The sequence below is a fragment of the Bombina bombina genome, chromosome 9 (assembly GCF_027579735.1).
Source record: "Bombina bombina isolate aBomBom1 chromosome 9, aBomBom1.pri, whole genome shotgun sequence".
Lineage (NCBI taxonomy): Eukaryota > Metazoa > Chordata > Amphibia > Anura > Bombinatoridae > Bombina > Bombina bombina.
The window spans coordinates 187,560,065-187,584,267 of NC_069507.1; the positions used below are offsets into that span (position 1 = coordinate 187,560,065).

Sequence of the window (24,203 nt, forward strand, 5' to 3'; positions counted from 1 at the left end):
GTCAAGGACCTTGCTGCCCTGGGGTAATAGTTCTAGTTCCCTTTTAGTAAAGGGGTCTGGGATTTTAATCAAATCTGTTTGTAGTTCCCAAAAAGGAGGGAACTTTTCGACCAATCCTAGATCTAAAATGTTTAAACAAGTTTCTCAGAGTGGCATCCTTCAAGATGGAGACTTTACACTCCATTCTTCCCTTGGTACAAGAGGGTCAGTTCATGACAACCATAGACCTAAATGATGCATACCTTCATGTTCCCATTCACAGGGACCATCACAAGTTTCTGAGATTCACATTTTTGGACAATCATTTCCAGTTTGTGGCCCTTCCATTCAAAGGTTCTGGGGGCTCTTTTAGCTATGCTTGAATCTCAGGACATTGCAGTGGCACCTGATCTGGGCGACATTCTAGTTCAGGCGCTATCTTTTCAACAAGCAGAATCTCATACAGAGATCTTGTTGTCTTTTCTTCAATCACGGATGGAAGGTGAATCGGGAAAAACGTTCTCTGGTTCCAGCTACAAGGGTCGTATTTTTGGGGACCATAATAGATTCCCTGTTAATGAAGATTTTTTTTTGATGGAGGTCAGTAAAAGAAAGATTTTCGACTTTTGTCTTGCCCTTCAGTCCTCTCCACAGCCGTCAGTGGCTCAATATATGGAGGTAATCGGTCTGATGGTGGCTGACATGGACATCATTCCGTTTGCTCGGTTCCATCTCAGACTTCTGCAGTTATGCATGCACAGACAATGGAACGGAGACTTTACGGACCTGTCTCCGCGTGTAGATCTAGATCAGGCATTAATAGACTCTCTGTGGCAGCTTTCTAAGGTTCATCTCTCTCAGGGTACTTGCTTCCGCAGATCCTCCTGGGTGATTGTTACCACGGATGCCAGCCTTCTAGGTTGGGGAGCAGTATGGGGCTTGTTGAAGGCTCAGGGCTGATGGACCCAGAAGGAGTCAGTCCTGCCAATAAACATCTTGGAGCTGAGAGCAATCTTCAATGCTCTTCTGGCCTGGCCTCAGTTAGCCTTAGTCCGGTTTATCAGATTCCAGTCGGACAACATAACCTCAGTGGCCTACATCAACCACCAGGAGGGAACTCTGAGTTCCTTGGCCATGACAGAGGTGGCCCGAATTATTCAGTGGATGGAGACCCACTACTGCTGTCTTTCTGCGATCCACATCCCAGGAGTGGACAATTGGGAAGCGGATTTTCTGAGCAGACAGACTTTTCATCCCGGGAGTGGGAACTTCATTCGGATGTGTTTTCCAGCTTGACCCTCAAGTGGGGACAGCTGGAGTTAGATCTCATGGCTTGTCAGAATGCCAAACTTCTGAGACACAGCTCGAGGTCAAGAGATCCACAGGCATTTCTGATCAATGTTCTGGCAGTTCCTTGGAACTTCAGTCTAGCATACCGGTTTCCTCCGTTCGCTCTCCTTCCAAGAGTCATTGCTCGAATCAAGCAGGAGAGGGCGTCTGTAATTCTCATAGCCCCTGGTGGCCTCGCAGGATTTGGTATGCATACCTAGCGGAAATTGTTATCCTTTCCACCTTGGAGACTGCCTCTGAGGAAGGACCTTATACTTCAGGGTCCCTTCCTTCATCCAAATCTCGTTTCTCTGAAGCTGACTGCTTGGAGATTGAACGCTTAGTTTTATCTAAGCGTGGATTTTCAGAGTCGGTCATTGAGACCTTAATTCAGGCTCATAAGCCTGTGACTCGCAGGATTTACAATAAGATCTGGCGTAAATACTTGTATTGGTGTGAATCCAAAGGATACCCTTGGAGTATAGTAAGGATTCCTAGGATTTTGTCCTTTCTCCAGGATGGTCTGGACAAGGGTTTGTCAGCAAGTACTCTAAAGGGTCAGATTTCGGCATTGTCTATTTTGTTACATAAGCGCTTGGCGGATGTGCCAGACGTGCAATCGTTTTGTCAGGCCTTGGTTAGAATTTGGCCTGTGTTTAAACCGGTTACTCCTCCATGGAGTCTTAACCTTGTTCTTAAAGTTTTACAACAGGCTCCGTTTGAGCCTATGCATTCTTTATATATTAATATGTTATGTTGGAAAGTTTTTTTTGTTTTTTTTCTTGTTGCTATTTCCTCTGCTCGGAGAATTTCTGAACTCTCTGCTTTTACAGTGTGATTCCCTTTATCTTATATTTCACTCTGATAAGGTGGTTCTGCGTACTAAGTTTGGTTTCCTGCCCAAATAATATTAATCATGAAATCATTGTACCTTCTTTGTGTCCTAATCCTTTTTCTCACAAAGAACGCTTGTTGCATAATCTGGATTTTGTGCAAGCGCTAACATTTTATTTGCAGGCAACTAAGGAATTTCGTCAGTCTTCTGCATTGTTTGCTTTTCTGGGAAACGCAAGGGTCAGAAAGCTACGGCTACTTCACTTTCCTTTTGGCTGAAGAGCGTTATTCGCTTGGCATATGAGACTGCTGGACAGCAACCTCCTGAGAAAATCACAGCTCATTCCACAAGGGCTGTTTCTTCTTCCTAGACCTTCAAAAATGAAGCTTCTATGGAACAGGTTAAGGCTGCAACTTGGTCATCTTTGAACACTTTTTCCAAATTCTATAAATTCGATACTTTTGCCTCGGCTGAGGCTTCTTTTGGGAGAAAGGTTCTTCAAGCAGTGGTGCCTTCTGTTTAGGTTCCTGTCTTGTCCCTCCCTTATCTGTGTCCTCTGGCTTGGGTATTGGTTCCCAACAGTAATTGATGATGATCCGTGGACTTACTGTGCCATTAGAAAGAAAACAAAATTTATTCTTACCTGATGAATTTATTTATTTCTTGACATGGTGAGTCCACGGCCCGCCCTGTATTCAGACAGTTTCTTTTTATATAACCCTCAGGCACATCTGTACCTTGTGTTCCTTCCTTCCTTTCTCTCCTTTCCCTTTTGGTCAAATGACTGGGGGATTGTGGGTAGAGGAGTGATGTTTAACAGCTTTTCTGTTATGCTCTTTGCCTCCTCCTGCTGGCCAGGAGTGATATTCTCAACAGTAGTTGATGATAATCCGTGGACTCACTGTGTCAAGAAAGAAAGAGAAATTGATCAGGTAAGCATAAATTTCGTTTTTTTAAACAATACCATTTTTGAAGTAGACTGTCCCTATAATGAAAATATTACTCACAAGCAGGTATGCCAAACTGAGAAGGGATACCAAAAATAAACTCCAATGCATGATTTAAACTCCTAGATATTTAAACTTGCTTGTAGGTTATAATATATATATCTCAGAACTGAAGAAAATAACCCTAGATAACTCTAGGGAAGGTGAGGTAATGATAACTGTCCTTAAATAGTCCTATGTATATAAAGGTGGGTAGTGCCTAATGCCATAAAGTGTAAATTGAGAGAAACAAAAGAAAAAAGAGAAGCATTTAATGGCACACTTAGAGAGGGTAGTTATTGACAATATGTGCTGAATGGAGTGTAGGTGATTAAAACATAACGTTTAATTCATATAAATAAAATAAGTTAAATTAATTGTGGATCATGCCACCCAATGTTAAAACATACTTAAAACACAAAGAGTGTAGAACAAACACTGCCTAATCTAGCAGAGTATACAGGATAAACCTGTATAGTTACAATATATAAGAAGTACGATGTGTAGAACAAACTAACCCAAATGCTAGTAGGGGAAGTTCTTAAGACAAACAAACGCCAGTATAACCTGTAGGGAATATATCCATAAACTATAAAGGGAGAGCCCTCAGGATCAGGAGGCAGTGCGAATGCCTGACGTGCGTTTCGCATCTGCTTTGTCAAATGCCTTTGACAAAGCAGATGCGAAACGCACGTCAGGCGTTTGCACCGTCTCCTTTTCCTCTACGATAGTTAAACTGTTGGCCTTAATTGACATTTTTGTAGAACTCAATCCATATCATCTGCTTATAGGGGCATTTTGTTGGGAACGATAGGGCTGTTTCTGAGGGCTCTCCCTTTTATAGTTTGGGTTTGGGTTATTGGGTTTGGGTTATTGGGTTAGTTTATTGGGTTAGTTTATTGGGTTAGTTTGTTCTTCACACCGTACTTCTTATATATTGTAACTATACAGGTTTATCCTGTATACTCTGCTAGAGGAGGCAGTGTTTGTTCTACACTCTTTGTGTTTTAAGTATGTTTTAACATTGGGTGGCATGATCCACAATTAATTTAACTTATTTTATTTATATGAATTAAACGTTATGTTTTAATCACCTACACTCCATTCAGCACATATTGTCAATAACTACCCTCTCTAAGTGTGCCATTAAATGCTTCTCTTTTTTTTCTTTTGTTTCTCTCAATATATCACAACTGTATCTACTGTAGTATGTAGGAGAGCCTTTTCCATTGTGGGTACAGAAGGTAGATGACATATCTTTTTTATAGCTTGATATCATAAGAGGAAGGTTATCGTGATAAATTAGCCATCACTGTAGTCCATTATTTATCTAAAGGATTGAGTCCAGGACTCCTACATTTGTATAGTTTTCCTTTGCCGGGTTGATGTGATCCTTAGGGCTCTTTGATCTAACATTCTCTGGTCTGGTGAAGTTATCTAAGAAGTCTCATCAGTACTATGAGATCCCTCCAAAAATTTTAGTAAGTCAAATTTTATCTTGTCTGCTATTTATCTCGCTACGCATCGTTTTGGATGTGAAGGACAGACACATATAATACAATATAATGCTCAAAAAAAGCCCCAAAGATTTTGTGTAATTTCTCTCTATACTGGTGAGTTTTTAATCGTCGGACCCTTAGGATTTGAAACACCTTTTTGTTCATTATGTTTAATTTAAGACTATTCTAATTAATGGTTTTCTTTTAGGAAATAAAAAGAGCCTATGAACTTATCAAACAGGAAGGACTACACATGAGTCCAGACCTAGGTGAACTTGTACCCATTACATTAAATCCTCATCAGAGTCTCTTGGACTACATGCCATATGAAGAGCTGGAACAAGGCAGCAAAGATCATAGAAGAAAAGTGATTTTAACAACAAGTCTGGGTGAACCATTAATCTGGATGAGTAATATACATTTTGTCATTGATGTTGGTGTAGAGAGGAAGAAGGCAAGTAAAGTATTCACAATGCACATCTAAACGCCTCATGCAACTTAGGTTCTTTATCTGTGGTCTGCGTGGATTTTGTTATTGTGATCACTTGCAGATAATTAATTTTCATATTGCAGAGCTCTCTATAAAAAGAGATATTTGTGTAATTAGTGTGATCATTTATAAACACTGTTATATATTCCTTTATTTAATTTGCTGGAGGGAAACCAAAAGTCATATGTTTCCCCCCAAAGTCTTCTCTATAGCCTCCATTGGCCCATTTGAATTAGGAAAGAATGTCCCAATTTTTATTTTCCAAAAAGTGCATGGTGGCTGCTTTGGGAGCCTTTCCGTGCAGGCTTGCTCATGCAATGTAACCGCAAGTTAAAGGGACATAATACTCATATGCTAAATCACTTGAAAGTGATGTAGCATAACTGTAAAATGCTGACATGAAAATATATATTTTACCTCACAATTTCCTCAGCTCACCAGAGTAAGTATTCTGTAAAAAGTTATCTTTCAGTTCCTGCCCTGGAAGAAATTAACAGCAGCCAATCAGCAGTGCTGAGGTCATGAATTCTTACTGTGATCTCATGAGATTTCACTTAAAGGGACATTATACACACTTTATTTTCTTTGCATAAATATTTTGAGGATCTATTTTTTTTTTTTTTTTTTTTTTTTTTAAGTATAGCTTTGCTTATTTTTAAATAACATTGCTCTGATTTTAAGACTCCTAACCAAGCCCCAAAAGTTTTAGGAGAATACCGACAGATACCTACTCCAGCTTGCTCCTGTTTGTGTAAAGGGTCTTTCTTCTATAAGGTACGACAAGTCCACGGATTCATCCTTTACTTGTGGGATATTATCCTCCTGCTAACAGGAAGTGGCAAAGAGCACCACAGCAGAGCTGTCTATATAGCTCCTCCCTTAGCTCCACCCTCCAGTCATTCTCTTTGCCTACTCTAAGTACTAGGAAGGGTAAAGTGAAAGAGGTGATAAAATTTTTACAAATTTGATACTATTTGGGATAAAAGTTCTTCAAGCAGTGGTGCCTTTTGTTTAACCATCTGTCTTGTCCCTCCCGTTCATCCGTGTCCTGTGGCTTTGTTATTGTATCCCACAAGTAAAGGATGAATCCGTGGACTCATCGTACCTTATAGAAGAAAAGTAAATTTATGCTTACCTGATAAATTAATTTCTTCTATGGTACGACAAGTCCACGGCCGCCCTGTCATTTTAAGACCGATTATATTTTTTTATTTTAAACTTCAGTCACTTCTGCACCTTTTAGTTTCTCCTTTTTCTTCCTGTACCTTCGGTTGAATGACTGGGGGGTGGAGCTAAGGGAGAAGCTATATAGACAGCTCTGCTGTGGTGCTCTTTGCCACTTCCTGTTAGCAGGAGGATAATATCCCACAAGTAAAGGATGAATCCATGGACTCGTCATACCATAGAAGAAATCAATTTCTCAGGTAAGCATAAATTTACTTTTTTATATGCAAAGGAAGAGGGAGCTTCTTATTTCCCACTTGCAGTGGGCTTTCCAACTACCTTTTCAACAGAGCTAAACTGACAGCTTCTAAGTACGTTTTTAAACAGTTTTATACTGGATTTTTATATCAGTATCTGTGCATCTTATTCTTTATAGTAGTGTCTATAACATGCAGTTATATGAAAATTGGTGTATACTGTCCCTTTTAACTCTCATGATATTTCATAGTAAACTTCCTTAAACTGAATAGGGAAATAACATGAGTGTGCATGAGGCACGCTCCCTTGCAGGTCTCGGGACAGGCATACTTGATTTGCTGCTTAAATTCATTTACAATGGGGTGTGAATACTTAGGACATTTTGAGGTAAAATATCTTAATTTTTTACATAGAGATGTTCAGGTGATATTTTCTAGTCGACTTTTTACAGCTATGCTGCATCACTTTCAAGTGTTTCAACATTTGGGTATCATGGTCCTTTTAAGAAGACTGCTACTTATTGCCCTCTCCATCTCTGAGGTGCACAAGAATTTGCAATATAATTATAACTAAAAATGCATCTATTTTTAATCAGAAGCAGTTTTGCAATGCTCATGCATTAGCAAACATTCTTATTGTGAATGTTATTATTTTACTGACCTTTTTTTACTGTGCACGAAGAGTGTGCATATGACCTTGTACACCTGCATTCAAACACAGAGCCTGCTCTGAAACCTGTTTTTATCATTGTGATCATTGCACACATAAAATATACAGGGGAACACTGACAATCCATTGCAAAAAAGGTTAAAGGGACACTGAACCAAAATTTTTTTTCTTTCATGATTCAGATAGAGCATGAAATTATAAGCAACTTTCTAATTTACTCCTATTATCAAATTCTCTTCGTTCTCTTGCTATCTTTATTTTAAAAGCAGGAATGTAAATCTTAGCAGCCAGCCCATTTTAGGTTCAGCACCATGGATAGCACTTATTGGAGGCTTATATTTACCCACCAATAAGCAAGCATAATCCAGGTTCTCAACCGAAAATGGGCCGGCTCCTATGCATCACCTTCCTGCTTTTTAAATAAAACTAGCAAGAGAACAATGAAAAATTGATAATAGAAGTAAATTAGAAAGTTGCTTAAAATTGCATGCTCTATCTGAATCACAAAAGAAAAATGTGGGGTTGAGTGTCCCTTTAAGGGCCCCCTTCACCCCACCCACAGTCCTATATCTCCTTCAAGTACTGCTAATAAACACTGCCAGTGCGCATACAATAAATAGGACCATATCTGTATTGGTATCTGAGACCAACAATGCTTGTGTGATCTGGTGAATGTGTGTTTCTAATTTACATCAAGAGGTCGGGCAAGCGGTTATCCCATGAGCGTCCCCCTCTCACCACAGACTCCAGGTTTATGATCATTTGTCCAGTAAGTCACTCTGACCCTGAGTATATACTGTCTGAGCAGGTGTGATGTTTGAATACAGATGCACTGGGCATATGTACGTATGCTCCACTATAATAAACTATAAATAAATAAACCTAATGAAAGTAATGTTTTATAATAAGCATTTGTGTATTGCAAACATGGCTTTGTTCAAAACTGAAATACATTCATGTGCATTATAAAAAAAAAATCGTTTTATATCCCTTTAAATTGTTTTATATATATTTTTATATTTATTTAATAAAAGATTTTGAGTCTGTCTGCTGGGATAAAATGAATAACTGCAGCCAGAGGCGTAACTAGAACTTACTGGGCCCCAGGGCAAACTCTGTGGCAAGACCCTCCTTATTTGAAAAGCACCCCTTCCACACCATAGCTATTGATAGGTATATACAATGCCCTCCACTAATATTAGCACCCTTGGTAAATATGAGCAAAGAAAGCTGTGAAAATGTCTTTGTTTAATCTTTTTAAAAGAATACAGAAATACTCTGCTCTCATGGATATCAAACAATTGCAAACACAACACAGGTTTATTAAATGTGTGGCACAATTATTGGCACCCTCCTTTGCCTTTTCTCTGCTGCAGGAAATATAGCTGCAAACAGAGAACCAGCCTTAGCCAGAAGCATGTGGACATGTTGAGATGTTTGCATTTCAATGCAAAGTTTCTGAATGAGTGAATAACAGAATGTTATTAACAGTGATAGTCTAACTCTTTCTAGTTCTACCTCTTTTTTCAAACAGTTTGTGGTTTTGTTTTGTTTAATTATAAAACTGTGCTCTGCTGCTTAAAAAAATGAAGAAACAGTTGTGTTAATGTAAAGTTTTAGTCTGAAGTTTATATTTGTAACACTCATTATGTGGATTTTATTTAAAACATTATTTATTATTTATTTAAAACATAGAAAACTATTATTGATTCTCTTTTCTCCTACATTGGTGTGTCCGGTCCACGGCTTCATCCTTACTTGTGGGATATTCTCATTCCCTACAGGAAATGGCAAAGAGAGCACACAGCAAAAGCTGTCCATATAGCCCCCCCACTGGCTCCGCCCCCCAGTCATTCTCTTTGCCGCTCTGAACAAGTAGCATCTCCACGGGGATGGTAAAAAGTATGTGGTGTTAGTTGTAGTTTTATTTCTTCTATCAAGAGTTTGTTATTTTAAAATAGTGCCGGTTTGTACTATTTACTCTACAACAGAAAGTGATGAAGATTTCTGTTAAAAGAGGAGTATGATTTTAGCACCAGTAACTAAAATCCATTGCTGTTCCCACGCAGGACTGTTAAAACCAGAGAACTTCAGTTGGGGGGAACAGTTTGCAGACTTATCTGCTTCAGGTATGACAAGTCTCTTTTCTAACAAGACCCAGTAATGCTAGAAGACTGTCAGTTTTCCCTTATGGGATCGGTAAGCCATTTTCTTAGACTCAGTAACAGAATTAAGGCTTATAAATTGGGCTCTATGCTGGTTGACACTTTTGTGGGCTAAATCGATTTGTTTTTATCATATTTATATGACATTTGGAGTGTTTTGTGAACTTTGAAACACCTTTGGGAACGTTTATTTGCGCCTGGCAGTGGTTTAGACACCTAATCTAGTCAGAAAGGCCCCTTCACTCTGGTATGCAGAGGGAGGAGGCCTCATTTTCGCGCCTCAGTTGCGCAGTTACTTTCTATAGGCAGTGCATGCAGCTTCACGTGAGAGGGTCCTGTGGCTGAGAAAAGGACTCAGGAAGGCTTATTTCTGTGGTGAATAACCCCTAAGGAAGGTAAAAGCTGCAGCAAAGTCTGTGGCAGGGACTGTAGTGTGTTTTAACCGGTAAATTGAACTATTAGCTCCGGTTTGCTCATTTAAGGGTTTAGAGACTTGAAATTTGGTGTGCAATACTTTCAAAGCATTAAGACACTGGGGTGTAAATTTCATAAAGATCGGATATTTCTTTGATAGTTTTTCGAACATTAAGAAATAAAGTGTGCTCTTTTTATTTTTTAAAGAGACAGTAACGGTTTTGTTTAAATTTGTTTTTATTGCATTAATAGCCTGCCTAAATCTGCCTAACATGTCTGTACCTTCAGATAGCATATGTTCTGTGTGTATGGGGGCCAAGGTGGTTCCCCCTTTAAATGTATGTGCAAATTGTGCCATGGCGTCCAAACAAAGTAAGGACAGTACTGTCACATTTAATAAGGTTGCCCAAGATGATTCTTCAAATGAAGGTAGTGGGGATAGTTCATCATCCTCTCCTTCTGTGTCAACACCAGTTTTGCCCGTGCAGGCGATACCTAGTACATCTAGCGCGCCAATGCTTGTTACTATGCAGCAACTAACAGCAGTAATGGATAATTCTATAGCAGCTCTTTTATCCAAACTGCCAGCTTTTCTCAGCAGGCAGAATCTGATATCGTGGCATTTAAATTTAAGCTAGAACATCTCCGCGCCCTGCTTAAGGAGGTGCTAGCTACTCTTGATAATTGTGATTCTTTGGTGATTCCAGAGAAGTTGTGCAAAATGGACAAATTCTTAGAGGTCCCAGTGCACGCTGATGCTTTTCCGATACCCAAGAGGGTGGCGGACATAGTGACTAAGGAGTGGGAGAAGCCAGGTGTACCTTTTTGTTCCACCTCCTATATTTAAGAAAATGTTCCCCATTGTCGACCCCAGAAGGGACGCATGGCAAACGGTCCCTAAGGTAGAGGGGGCAGTTTCAACGTTAGCCAAGCGCACAACTATTCCTATAGAGGACAGTTGCGCTTTCAAAGATCCTATGGATAAAAAAACTGGAAGGATTGCTTAAAAAGATTTTTGTTCAGCAAGGTTTCCTTCTTCAACCAATTTCGTGCATTATTCCTGTCACCACGGCGGCGTCTTTTTGGTTCGAGGAACTAGAAAATTTGCTCCAAAAGAGACATCACTGGGGGAAAGGGCCATGCCCTCCCATAGGATAGGCCTTTCAAGGCTAAGAACAAATCTAATTTTCGTTCCTTTCGCAATTTCAGGAACGGACCGGTTTCTAACTCTGCAGCCTCTAGACAAGAGGGTAACGCTTCCCAGCCCAAACCAGCATGGAAACCATTGCAAGGCTGGAACAAGGGTAAACAGGCCAAGAAGCCTGCTGCTGCTACCAAGACAGCATGAAGGGATAGCCCCCGATCCGGGACCGGATCTAGTAGGGGGCAGACTTTCTCTCTTTGCTCAGGCTTGGGCAAGAGATGTTCCGGATCCCTGGGCACTAGAAATAGTCTCTCAGGGGTATCTTCTAGAGTTCAAGGAACTTCCTCCAAGGGGAAGATTCCACATGTCTCGCTTATCTTCAGACCAGATAAAGAGACAGGCATTCTTACATTGCGTAGGAGACCTATTAAAGATGGGAGTGATACACCCAGTTCCATCAGCGGAACAAGGTCTGGGTTTTTACTCAAACCTGTTTGTAGATCCCAAAAAAGAGGGAACTTTCAGGCCAATTCTGGATTTAAAAATTCTAAACAAATTCCTCAGAGTTCCATCATTCAAAATGGAAACCATTCGGACGATTTTACCAACAATCCAGGAGGGTCAATATATGACTACCGTGGACTTAAAGGATGCGTACCTGCATATTCCTATCCACAAAGATCATCAGTTCCTGAGGTTCGCCTTTTTGGACAAACATTACCAGTTCGTGGCTCTTCCATTCGGTTTAGCCACTGCTCCCAGAATTTTCACAAAGGTGCTAGGGTCCCTTCTAGCGGTCCTAAGACCAAGGGGCTTTGCTGTAGCACCTTACCTAGACGACATTCTAATCCAAGCGTCGTCCCTTTCCAAAGCAAGGGCTCATACAGACATTGTTTTAGCCTTTCTCAGGTCTCACGGATGGAAGGCGAACATAGAAAAGAGTTCCCTGTCTCCGTCAACAAGGGTTCCCTTTCTGGGAACAATAATAGATTCTGTGGAAATAAAGATTTTTCTGACAGAGGTCAGAAAGCTAAAGCTTCTAAACGCTTGTCGAGTTCTTCAATCTATTCCTCAGCCTTCCATAGCTCAGTGCATGGAGGTAATAGGACTAATGGTTGCAGCAATGGACGTGGTTCCTTTTGCTCGAATTCATTTAAGACCATTGCAACTGTGCATGCTCAAACAGTGGAATGGGGACTATGCAGACTTGTCTCCCCAAATTCAAGTAGACCAGGTAACCAGAGACTCACTCCTCTGGTGGTTGACTCAGGATCACCTGTCTCAGGGAATGAGTTTCCGCAGACCAGAGTGGGTCATTGTCACGACCGACGCCAGTCTCTTAGGCTGGGGCGCGGTCTGGGACTTCCTGAAAGCTCAGGGTCTATGGTCTCGGGAAGAATCTCTTCTCTCGATAAACATTTTAGAACTGAGGGCGATATTCAATGCGCTCCTGGCTTGGCCTCAACTAACGAAGGCCAGATTCATAAGATTTCAGTCGGACATCATGACGACTGTAGCGTACATCAATCCTTGGCGATGAGAGAGGTATCCAAGATCATCAAATGGGTGGAGGATCACTCCTGCCATCTATCTGCAATTCACATCCCAGGAGTAGACAACTGGGAGGCGGATTATTTGAGTCGTCAGACTTTCCATCCGGGGGAGTGGGAACTTCATCCGGAGGTCTTTGCCCAGTTAACTCAGCTATGGGGCATTCCAGATATGGATCTGATGGCGTCTCGTCGGAACTCCAAGGTTCCTCGCTACGGGTCCAGATCCAGGGATCCCAAGGCGACACTAGTGGATGCACTGGTGGCGCCTTGGTCGTTCAATCTAGCTTATGTGTTTTCACCGTTCCCTCTCCGTCCCAGGCTTGTAGCCAGGATCAAACAGGAGAAGGCCTCGGTGATTCTAATAGCTCCTGCATGGCCACACAGGACTTGGTATGCAGATCTGGTGAATAGGTCATCGGCTCCACCATGGAAGCTACCTTTAAGGCAGGATCTTCTAGTACAAGGTCCATTCGAACATCCAAATCTAGTCTCTCTGCAACTGACTGCATGGAAATTGAATGCTTGATTTTATCTAAGCGTGGGTTTTCAGATCCGGTTATAGATACTCTGGTTCAAGCCCGAAAACCTGTGACTAGGAAAATTTACCAGAAGATATGGCAAAAATACATCTGTTGGTGCGAATCCAAGGGATACTCTTGGAGTAAAATTAAAATTCCTAGGATACTTTCTCTGCATACTTTTGCCAAATTTTACAAATTCGATACTTATGCTTCTTCGGAGGCTGTTTTTGGGAGAAAGGTTTTGCAAGCTGTGGTGCCTTCCGTTTAGGTTACCTGACTTGTTCCCTCCCTTCATCCGTGTCCTAAAGCTTTGGTATTGGTTCCCACAAGTAAGGATGAAGCCGTGGACCGGACACACCAATGTAGGAGAAAACAGAATTTATGTTTACCTGATAAATTTCTTTCTCCTACGGTGTGTCCGGTCCACGGCCCGCCCTGGCTTTTAGTCAGGTTTTAAAAATTTTTTTATTTTCTGTACACTACAGTCACCACGGCACCTTATAGTTTCTCCTTTTTCTCCTAACCGTCGGTCGAATGACTGGGGGGCGGAGCCAGAGGGGGGCTATATGGACAGCTTTTGCTGTGTGCTCTCTTTGCCATTTCCTGTAGGGAATGAGAATATCCCACAAGTAAGGATGAAGCCGTGGACCGGACAAACCGTAGGAGAAAGAAATTTATCAGGTAAACATAAATTCTGTTTTTATTCGATTAGTCGATTAATCGAAAAAATAATCGGCCGATTAATCGATTATGAAAATAATCGTTAGTTGCAGCCCTAATTTATACATAGAATAAGTAAAGTGGGCATAGGAATTTAGTCTAGTGCCCCTTCTTTGTAGGTCTATTGTTGGTGCTTCTGTTTTCCCCATATTTGAGTGTATGGGTGTTTAAATACATGTGGATATTAGCAATATTATTAACATGAAATTGCTGGTATAGATGAATTGGTACCAACTAATAAATAAATAAAAAAAAAAATATATATATATATATTTATATTTCTTATTATTATTATTAAAACATTATGTATAGTTTGGTTTTTAATATGCATTTCAAGTGATATTTGTACATTATGTTATTGTTTCAATATACGTTATTTATTGATAGTCTAGTTTTTAATATGCATTTTAAGTGATATTTGCACATTATGTTATTGTTTCACTATACGATATTAATTTTTTATATAGTATTTATTACCTATTATCATTGAATTTATAAAATGCTTACAACCACTATAGGAATGAAATAATCTCCGGAAATAAGTGTTCACATATATGTTAGTTGGCAATTTTTAGATATAGGAAATAACAATATATGAGAATATCAATCAAATTCAAATGCCAGTTGATCCTAAAAAACATATGCAATTTTCGATCGCAAAATAGCTCACAATTGTAAATTAAGATTAATGGTGAATTCTGATAACAGATGGTTAACAAAGCAAAGCATGAGGTAAGGTGGGTGTGTTCTATTACGCTGTCTTAAAATAAGCAGCTTGTAAGGTAGGCGTCCATCAAGCCTCTGACGAAGCGGACGAGAGCCGCGAAACGCGTAAAGCCACGTCCACCTAACGTCATTTGTGACTTACACGCTGAGTTTGTGTACCGTGGAATTACGGACCCTCTTTGCGTTGTTTATAGTACTGTATCAGTGTTGGATCTGTATACACCAGCCAGGAACTAAAGATTTGAAAGATTGGCTAACGGATTTTTTTGAAGTAAACCGGAGCAGCATCATGCACAGGAACTTTTGGTGCTATCGATTGTGGAATAAGTGAGGACACTTTTAAATCCATCTGCCCTTCCTTACCTCATATGATTGAGGTCTCGTTTTGTGAGTAGTGAATACCCTAGGGGAAGGTTATTTTATATGTATTTGTTTTGTTTTAATTAAACTGATTTGCACTATGAGAGGTGTTTTTGTGCGCTTGTCTTTTTAGATATCTGTATATGTGTGTGTGTGTATGTGTGTGTGTGTGTATGTATATATATGTATATATGTATATATGTATATATGTATATATATATATATATATATATATATATATAAACACTAGTCCTAAAGCCCGTTCACACGGGCCATTTTTTGCAGTACAGCGGTCCCACCCCTTGCTCTCTCTCTCTCCCCCTCTCTTTTGCGCTCTCTCTCTCGCTCCGCCTCTCTTTTGCTCTCTCGCTCCACCTGTCTTTTGCTCTCTTGCTCCCCCTCTCTTTTGCGTTCTCTCTCCCCCTGTCTTTTGCGCTCTCTCTCCCCCTGTCTTTTGCGCTCTCTCTCCTCCTGTCTTTTGCGCTCTCTCTCCCCCTGTCTTTTGCGCTCTCTCTCCCCCTGTCTTTTGCGCTCTCTCTCCCCCTGTCTTTTGCGCTCTCTCTCCCCCTGTCTTTTGCGCTCTCTCTCTCCCCCTGTCTTTTGCTCTCTCTCTCCCCCTGTCTTTTGCGCTCTCTCTCCCCCTGTCTTTTGCGCTCTCTCTCCCCCTGTCTTTTGCGCTCTCTCTCCCCCTGTCTTTTGCGCTCTCTCTCCCCCTGTCTTTTGCGCTCTCTCCCCCTGTCTTTTGCGCTCTCTCTCCCCCTGTCTTTTGCTCTCTCTCCCCCTGTCTTTTGCTCTCTCTCCCCCTGTCTTTTGCTCTCTCTCCCCCTGTCTTTTGCTCTCTCTCCTCCTGTCTTTTGCTCTCTCTCCTCCTGTCTTTTGCTCTCTCTCCTCCTGTCTTTTGCGCTCTCTCTCCCCCTGTCTTTTGCGCTCTCTCTCCCCCTGTCTTTTGCGCTCTCTCTCCCCCTGTCTTTTGCGCTCTCTCTCCCCCTGTCTTTTGCTCTCTCTCCTCCTGTCTTTTGCTCTCTCTCCTCCTGTCTTTTGCTCTCTCTCTCTCTCCCTCTTTTGCTCTCTCTCCCTCTTTTGCTCTCTCTCTCCCTCTTTTGCTCTCTCCCCCCTCTCTTTTGCTTTCTCCCCCCTCTCTTTTGCTTTCTCTCCCCCCTCTCTTTTGCTTTCTCTCTCCCCCCTCTCTTTTGCTTTCTCTCTCTCTCTCTCTCTCCCCTCTATTTTGCTCTCTCTCCCATCTCTCTTCTGCTCTTCCACCTCTCTTTACCTCTTTCCTATCTCTCTCCCCCCTCTTTCTATTTCTCTTCCCTCTCTCCCCTCTCTGCAAATAATTGTGCTACACATATTTATTAAAGATTTTTTTTTTTTTTGGATAAACCTGTGCTGTTTGCAATTGTTTGATTTCCATGAGAGCAGAGTATATTTTTTGAACAAAAGGTTAAACAATAGACTATTTTTCACAGCCCACTTTGCACATATTTGCCAACGGTTCCAATATTAGTGGATGGCACTGTATATGTGTGTGTGTATATGTATATATATATATATATATATATATATGTATATATATATATATATATATATATATATATACACATACACGCATACACAAACTAACACACATACAGACTTATAAATACATACACTTTCAAACATTTTTAACTAGTGCCCTTTTAAATGTTATAAATTATGCTGCATATGTCCCGGAAGAAAAAAAGCAGTCTACCGTTGTACAGGGGATCAGTCAACATGAGTGCACATATCCTCCTATCTGAGAACACAAGCAGCCGTCAAAACCTTCAACACTTATCCTTTCACATTCACTCTCTGTAAAAGTTGTGCTCACTGTACTACACACTGGCTTTAAGAGAGAGGATAGAGAGAAAGTGCCAGGAGTAGTAGCCAGCATTTAGAAGAAATAAAGATTGTCACCTAATGCACCTGGGTTCAGCGCACTCGCCTTTATGCAACCATATGTATATGTGTGTGTTGATTATGTGATACCTGTACAGCTAAGGGGATCTGCAGGAAAAATCACATCAGGACCCCAAATTTACTAATGGTTTGGCACAATCTCATTCTGTGAATGTTTGCTTGTAAGTCACACTTGCACTGTCATGATTGTCACTAACTGCGAACCGGTATTTCAGGTTTGCGTGAATTTATTGTAATCAATTAATTGTAATTCCATCCTCACCACTGCTTAACCATCTGAATTACACTAGTATGTTTGCATCATGGGCATACTGTGTTATATTGCTCAATTTCTATATTGTCAGGTTTAATCATTTACAAGTATAGTTTTTTACAGTGTTTATATTTATCATTTGTAAATGCACCATTTCTGGTTTGGCGATATTAAAACAAGATGGAGCCTGCAGGTTTCCATTAGAAGGACTTATATCTTCTTATACTGGATTTTAACAGTACTGAAACTGTAAAGCGTGAACCCACTCCATCACAACATGCTATCTGAGGATCTTGAGCAAGATTGCTCCTTTGTTATTGGGTTTTTACAGGGGGGACACCTTCGTGGACAAACATGACCGTGTTATTGATCTCCTGTTCAGAAATGCCCAATGCTGTTTAGGATTTTATTAATGTAGTCCGTTTAATTGCCATTAAATTAAAAAGGAAATATTAAAGGGACATAAAACCCAACGCATTTCTTTCATGATTCAAATGGCCTCCTGCTCCCCTTTCTATATCATACAGCAGTTACAGTAAAAGTTATTTTAAAATGAATATTGTTTCTGGCTACTATGAAATGGCTGCCAAGCTCCACCCATTGATGACATCACGATCTGCGCTGCATCTAGGCACTTGGATTTAACAGACTTTCAGTGTTATTCAGCAGAGTGCCTAGATGCAGCCCAGATTGTGATGTCATCAGTGGGTGGAGCTTGGCAGCCATTTCATAGTAGCCAGAAACAATATTCATTTTAAAATAACTTTTTTTTACCATTGCTGCTGCATAATATTAAAAAGGTGTAGGAGGCTATTTGCAGCTTAATCTAAGGTAAGCCTTTAAGATGATTAAGGTATAGACTGTCCCTTTAATAGTCTTTCCAATGTACTTCTTTTATCTAAATTGCTTAATTCTCTCTGTAGCATTTGTTGAAAAGCATACCTAAGTAGGCTCAATTGCTGGGAACTAGCTGCTGATTGGTTGCTGCACACATATACCTGTTCTCTTAGACTTACCAATGTGTCCAGCTAGCACCCAGTAGTGCATTGCTGCTCCTCCAATAAAGGATACCAAGAAAATATAAAAAAATTGATGATAATAAAAGTTATGGAAATGTTACATTTTAAAGTAAAATTGTAGGATCTATGTGAATTATGAAAGAGAAAAATTATGGTTTCATGTCTCTTTTAGTATGTGATTGTTTAATATTCAAGGTTGAATGTAGATTTCCAGTTTCATCCATGCTTTCTGTCTTGATTTATGGGCTATAAATGGTTAGAAATCTGATATTTATTTTCTAGGTTTTATATATTTTCTTAATCAATATTACACCTGTGCCTTAAAGGGACATGAAACCAACATTTTTTTCTTTCATGATTCAGATAGAGAATACAATTTTAAACCACATTCCAATTTACTTCTATTATCTAATTGGGTTCATTCTTTAGATTATCTTTGTTGAAGAAATAGAAATGCACATGGGTGAGCCAATCACACGAGGCATCTATGTTCAGCTACCAATCAGCAGCTACTGAGCCTATCTAGATATGCTTTTTGACAAAGGATATCAAGAGAATGAAGCAAATTAGATAAAATAAGTAAATTGGAAAATGGTTTAAAATGACATGCTCTAAATCATGAAAAGAAAAAAATTGGGTTTCATGTCCCTTTAAGTGGTTACACTTTTATATCCAGATTATTCATTCTCTGGTTCCTCTAAAAAAAAAAAAAAATGTTCATAGCAATAATATATAAATATTCAATATTATTTTGAAATAAATAAAAAAAACATTGTCCAAGAAAAGAGGAAATGACCAGGAAAAAATGGAAAACAAGGCAAACGTTTATTGTTTCTGCTTGAATCTATTGCTGAATTTAACAAATTATTATCACCAGCATAAACACAGTTCCCACATTGATTTTGTAGACAAGCAAGTGAATTGTAAAAAAAACAATAGAACAGCGCATATGAATTTCTGTAGCTTCTAATCTGCTTGTAATGTTTTCCGTTCTGACTCTGATATATTCATTTTAAGGTCTACAATACAAGGATAAGGGCTGAGTCTCTTGTAATGCAGCCAATAAGCAAGGTTCAAGCCGAGATGAGGAAGCAGATTCTAGGATGGTGCCGTTCAGGTAATTAAATCAGAGAGAATTTTAAATGCTTAGTAACGTGTGATGCTTTTCATAAGTCTCTCCCCTGGCAAGCTTAAGGCGCTGAATATCATTTAAAGATGATAAAAGAAAAGTCTGTTTTGTAAGTAGTTATTTAAAGGGACATGAAACACATTTTTTGCTTTAAAGGGACACTTTACTGTAATTTGTTTACCTTTTAATGTGTTCCCAATTGATCATTTTACCTGCTGGAGAGTATGAAATTGCTTCTTTGAATACAATTGATTCTCATCTGTGGTCTGTGACGAATGTGTTGCGTATTACACTGCACAGTCTAGAGGTTAAAATTAGGGACAAGAAACACCAAATTTGTCTTTCATGATTCAGATAGAGACTACAATTTTAAACGATATTCCAACTTACTTCTGTTATCTAATTTACTGCATTCTTTAGATATTCTTTGTTGAAGAAATAGCAATGTACATGGGTGAGCCAATCACACAGGGCATCTTTGTACAGCCACCAATCAGCAGCTACTGGGCTTTTTTAGATATGGTTTTCAACAAAGAATATCAAGAGAATGAATCAAAATAGTTAATAGAAGTAAATAGGAAAGTTTAAAGTTGAATGCTCTATCTAAATTAGGAAAGAAAAAAAATTGGGTTTCATGTCCCTTTAAGAACTACATCTGATCCATCTACAGTTCCACTATGTTTTTTTCATTTAGCAATATTAAAGGGATATGAAATGAAACAGTCTGTTTTATTGTTGTAATAAAACAAAAACACTTAGCAGTGGAAATAAATAAATAATTGCAATATGTATTATTTAATCAGTTTAAAAGGATTTTATATTTATTTTTACTTCCTGTCACAGTTCTACAAAGAGGCTGGGATCTTTACAGGAAGGCATAGCTTGCTTCTAGAGTAGCATGAGCTGGTTTACTAGATAAACATGGAGTCATTTTTGCCCATGCTCAGAAAAATCAGAATGCAACTTAAGTTATCAACATGTCAGCTCTTTTATCTCACTGAGCATTTCTAAGTGCTCGTTTTGCAAAACAAGTTGTTTGCTGTTTTTGTACACAATCGGTTTCTTTTTAGGTTTACTTTGATTTAACATATTTTTAGTAAAGTAGAACTGTTTCATATCCCTTTAAGACCTTTTGTTTGCATTGATACCGTAGTACTAAAAATGCAGGAAGTATCTGCCATGAAATATGAAAATACCAGTATTGTTGGGACCTTAATAGGTCAACTGAGAGGTTTAAACCAAATGAAGATGATAAAACATTTCAGAATTTAAAAGGGAATTAGAATCAGACAAAACTACTGCAAATTGTAACTAATCTGGATAATACAGAAGCTAGAAGAAATCATAGAAAAAGAAATGTGAAAATGGTTATTTGGTTCTACCGTGAAGCTTCAGATCCATGTATATATTTTTCTATGGTTTGAGACCCAAAATCACTTTGATGAAGAATGATGTACTTTGGTTCTGAGATGTCGACGTCCCTTTAATTTACAACACTATTTATCATAAGCCCTGGCAGAAGTAAACGTGCACTTTAAAGGGATAGTAAGCACATTCAGATTTTTTTTATATAAAATGTGTAGTTATACATAATAAAAATACTTTGCAATAGAATTTCATTATTTATTTTGACTTCTTTTCATGTAATTTAGCTCTGAAAATAGAGCATTTTTTTACTCTCAGACCTTGAAATGCACCCTGCTGACTTCTCAAGGCTAAATCTGCTACATACATGTATACCCCTATCACTGTACCCAGCGCTACGGAATTTGGCGGCGCTATACAAATAAATTATGATAATAATATGTGTCCCTAATTTGGCTTAAACTGATAACTGCAAAACAATTCACGTTATACTAACTGTATGACAGTGACTAGCCTTGTTTTCTGCCCAGATTGTTCCTCCAGATAAGGCAAATGGTGGCTGGAGTTTTTGCTATTGAAAAATAATTGCCGTAAAAAGGATGTTAATTTATTTTAAAAACAATAAGACTTGGCTCATATGTTTATTCTATAGCAACATAACTAAAATGTCTCGTAATTAATTGTACCACTATTTTACAATTAAAAGAGCTTTGTCCAAATATTGTTTGAAGTTTGCAGCCCTAAATGTTTTAAAGGTATAGAAAGGTCAAATTTGAATGGGTGCATTTCAATTTTAAATAGCAGAATTTTTGCAATATACTTCCAGTAGCAAAAATGCTTCTAGTAAAAGTTATTACAGTTTTTTCTGCAGCATACACACATATCCTGTGAGAGCCGTGCACCCGTATTCAAACACTATTCCTGCTCAGAGAGCTGGCAGTGCTATGTATTGCTTCTATGAAGATATCATTTGTTTCATACAAGTCACTTTTGACTCTTTTTGAGAAGGTGAGGTGTTTGAATGCTGGTGCACAGCTCTCACAGGATATGTACGTATGCTGCAGGTAAATAGTAATAACTTTTACTAGAAGCATTTTTGCTAATGGAAGTATATGGCACCCACGCACATTTCGATTTTAACCTTTTAATTCCATTAAGCTTAAAGGGACACTAAACCCAACTTTTTTTCTTTCATGATTCAGATAGAGCATGGAATTTCAAGCAACTTTCTAATTTACTCCAATTATAATTTTTTCTTCATTCTCTTGCTATCTTTATTTTAAAAGGAATGTAAATCTTAGCAGCCAGCCCATTTTAGGTTCAGCACCATGGATGGTGCTTGCTTATTGGAGGCTTACATTTACCCACCAATTAGCAAGCATAACCCAGGTTCCCAACCAAAAATGGGCCGGCTTCTATGCATCACATTCCTGCTTTTTAAAATAAAGATAGCAAGAGAACGAAGAAAAGTTAATAATAGGAGTAAATTAAAATTGCATGCTCTATCTGAATCATTTAAGAAAAATGTTGGGTTTAGTGTCTCTTTAAATTGTTTTGTTGGCGTAAGTACCACTAAACATATTTACAAAAACTATAAGAGAATCATATCCTCAAAAAATAATGTGTGTTTGTTTTTTTAGGAAAAGTTTTCTGTTTATATCCTGAGGATTTTGCCCAGAAAGAAATGAGACCATTTTTAACGGCTAAAGTAGAAGAGTCGAATTTGACGTCAATGGTTCTTTTTTTGAAGAGAATGGATATAGCAGGTCTCAGTCACTGTGAATTCATTAACAGACCAGGTACATTCCAAAAGATTTGTCTCGCATTATAAGCATTTCTTAATTTATTCTTTTGTACAAAACAAAAAATTGTCATTTGTAAAGATTACGTTACCGTAAAAAACTGCGTATTAATGAAGCAAGAGAGCTGCTCATACAGTAAAGAACAATTCATTTCCCGCGTTACCACAGTAAATTATTTTACTTTATTAAAGAAGCATTCACCAAGGGCCCTGTATCCAGGATGATTGACAGGAACACGTTGACCCCCATCCAGAATATTTTTAAAGGGTAACGGTGGTCACCTGATAGCATTCTTTACAAAGATAAATACAGCGCATGTACCTGTACAAGTAAGGTTTGATGAATGTCTCTACACTAATGAGTGAATACAGAACTATAATGTTATCTACAAATGTTGTGCTGCATTAAAAGTAGAGTGCAAACGTGCAAGCAGTATGGAGCTCAAATTTCAATTGTGTTAAATAATCTACTTGAATTTTTTTTGTTTTAAAAGATAATCCCTTTATTACTCATTCCTAGTTTTGCATAACACAGTTATATTAATACACTTTTTACCTCTGTGATTACCTTGTATCTAAGCATCTTCTGACAGCCCCCTTATCTCAGTTCTTTTGACAGACTTGCATTTTTATCATTGCCGACACATAAAAAAGCTCCTGGCGAGTGAGCACAATGTTTATCTATATGACACATATGAACTAGCATTGTCTAACTGTGAAAAACTGTCAAAATACACTGAGATAATAGGTGCTGGTTTAGAAATCAGTTTGAGCCTACCTAGTTTTTAGCTTTAAAAAAAAAAAGAATACAAAGTGAACAAAGCAAATTTGATGATAAAAGTAAATTAGAAAGTTGATTAAAATTGCATGCCCTGTCTAAATATTGAAAGTTTAATTTTGACTTGGCTGTCTCTTTTAATTCTATATCCATGTTTAGTGAATTCACAAAATGATAATTTAATGTAAAAATAAAAAAATCAGTATTTCCCTAACTACCGCTCTTGTAACTCTAGTAACCCTTATGGCAGCCCCCATATAAACCCCATAACTAAAACTCCCTAACCAGTAATTCCTACCTAATCAATATTAAAGGGACACTAAACCCATTTTTTTTCTTTCATGATTTAGATAGAGCATGCAATTTTAAAGCAACTTTCTAATTTACTCCTATTATCAATTTTTTTTCTTCATTTTCTTGCTATCTTTATTTGAAAATCATGAATCTAAGCTTAGGAGCCAGCCCATTTTTGGTTCAGATCCCTGGGTAGTGCTTGGTGATTACATCCTTTATATAAATCATGGAAATGTAATTTTGACTTTTATGTTCCTTTACAGGTACATTAGACCTTTTACATTTTGTTCCTTTCTGTTCCCTATCAAACAATAGAACTGTAGGGGTTGTTGTCATCTACCAGGTTAATGAATGATGAACAAATACGTATTTACAGCAAATTTAAACAGAAACAGTTTTTACTTTGTTTCACATTTATTCTCCAATTTGAAATGAAAAGTCGTGAATATGCCAGTAGGACACGTGCAACTGCATACTAGTTTTTGCAAATCCTCGGACCACACAACCTATAGATGCATGCTCGGTAGGTCTCTTGCTATTTTATTTAAAAAAGCAGGAATGTAAGCATAGTAGCCGGCCCATTTTGGTTCAGCACCTGGGTAGCACCTGCTGATTGGTGGCTAATTGTAGCCACCAATTAGCAAGCGCTACCCAGGTGTTGAACCAAAAATGGGCTGGCTCCTACGCTTAAGATTTCTTCTTTTCAAATAAAGATAGCAAGAGAATGTAGAAAAATTGATAATAGGAGTAAATTAGAAGGTTGCTTTAAAATTGCATTCTCTATCTGAATCATGAAAGAAAAAGTTTGGGTTTA

General features: G+C 38.6%; 1 protein-coding gene across 2 annotated transcripts in view; it reads left to right on the forward strand.

The window, feature by feature from the left end:
- The window catches only part of DHX32 (DEAH-box helicase 32 (putative)), a 195,249-nt gene that overhangs the window by 105,229 nt on the left and 65,817 nt on the right, over positions 1-24,203 (forward strand). For both annotated transcript variants that reach the window (XM_053692517.1, XM_053692516.1), the window contains 3 exons: positions 4,837-5,082; positions 19,040-19,139; positions 22,157-22,315. In XM_053692517.1, coding sequence (XP_053548492.1) covers positions 4,837-5,082; positions 19,040-19,139; positions 22,157-22,315 — 505 coding nt within the window. The remainder of the gene's footprint in view (positions 1-4,836; positions 5,083-19,039; positions 19,140-22,156; positions 22,316-24,203) is intronic.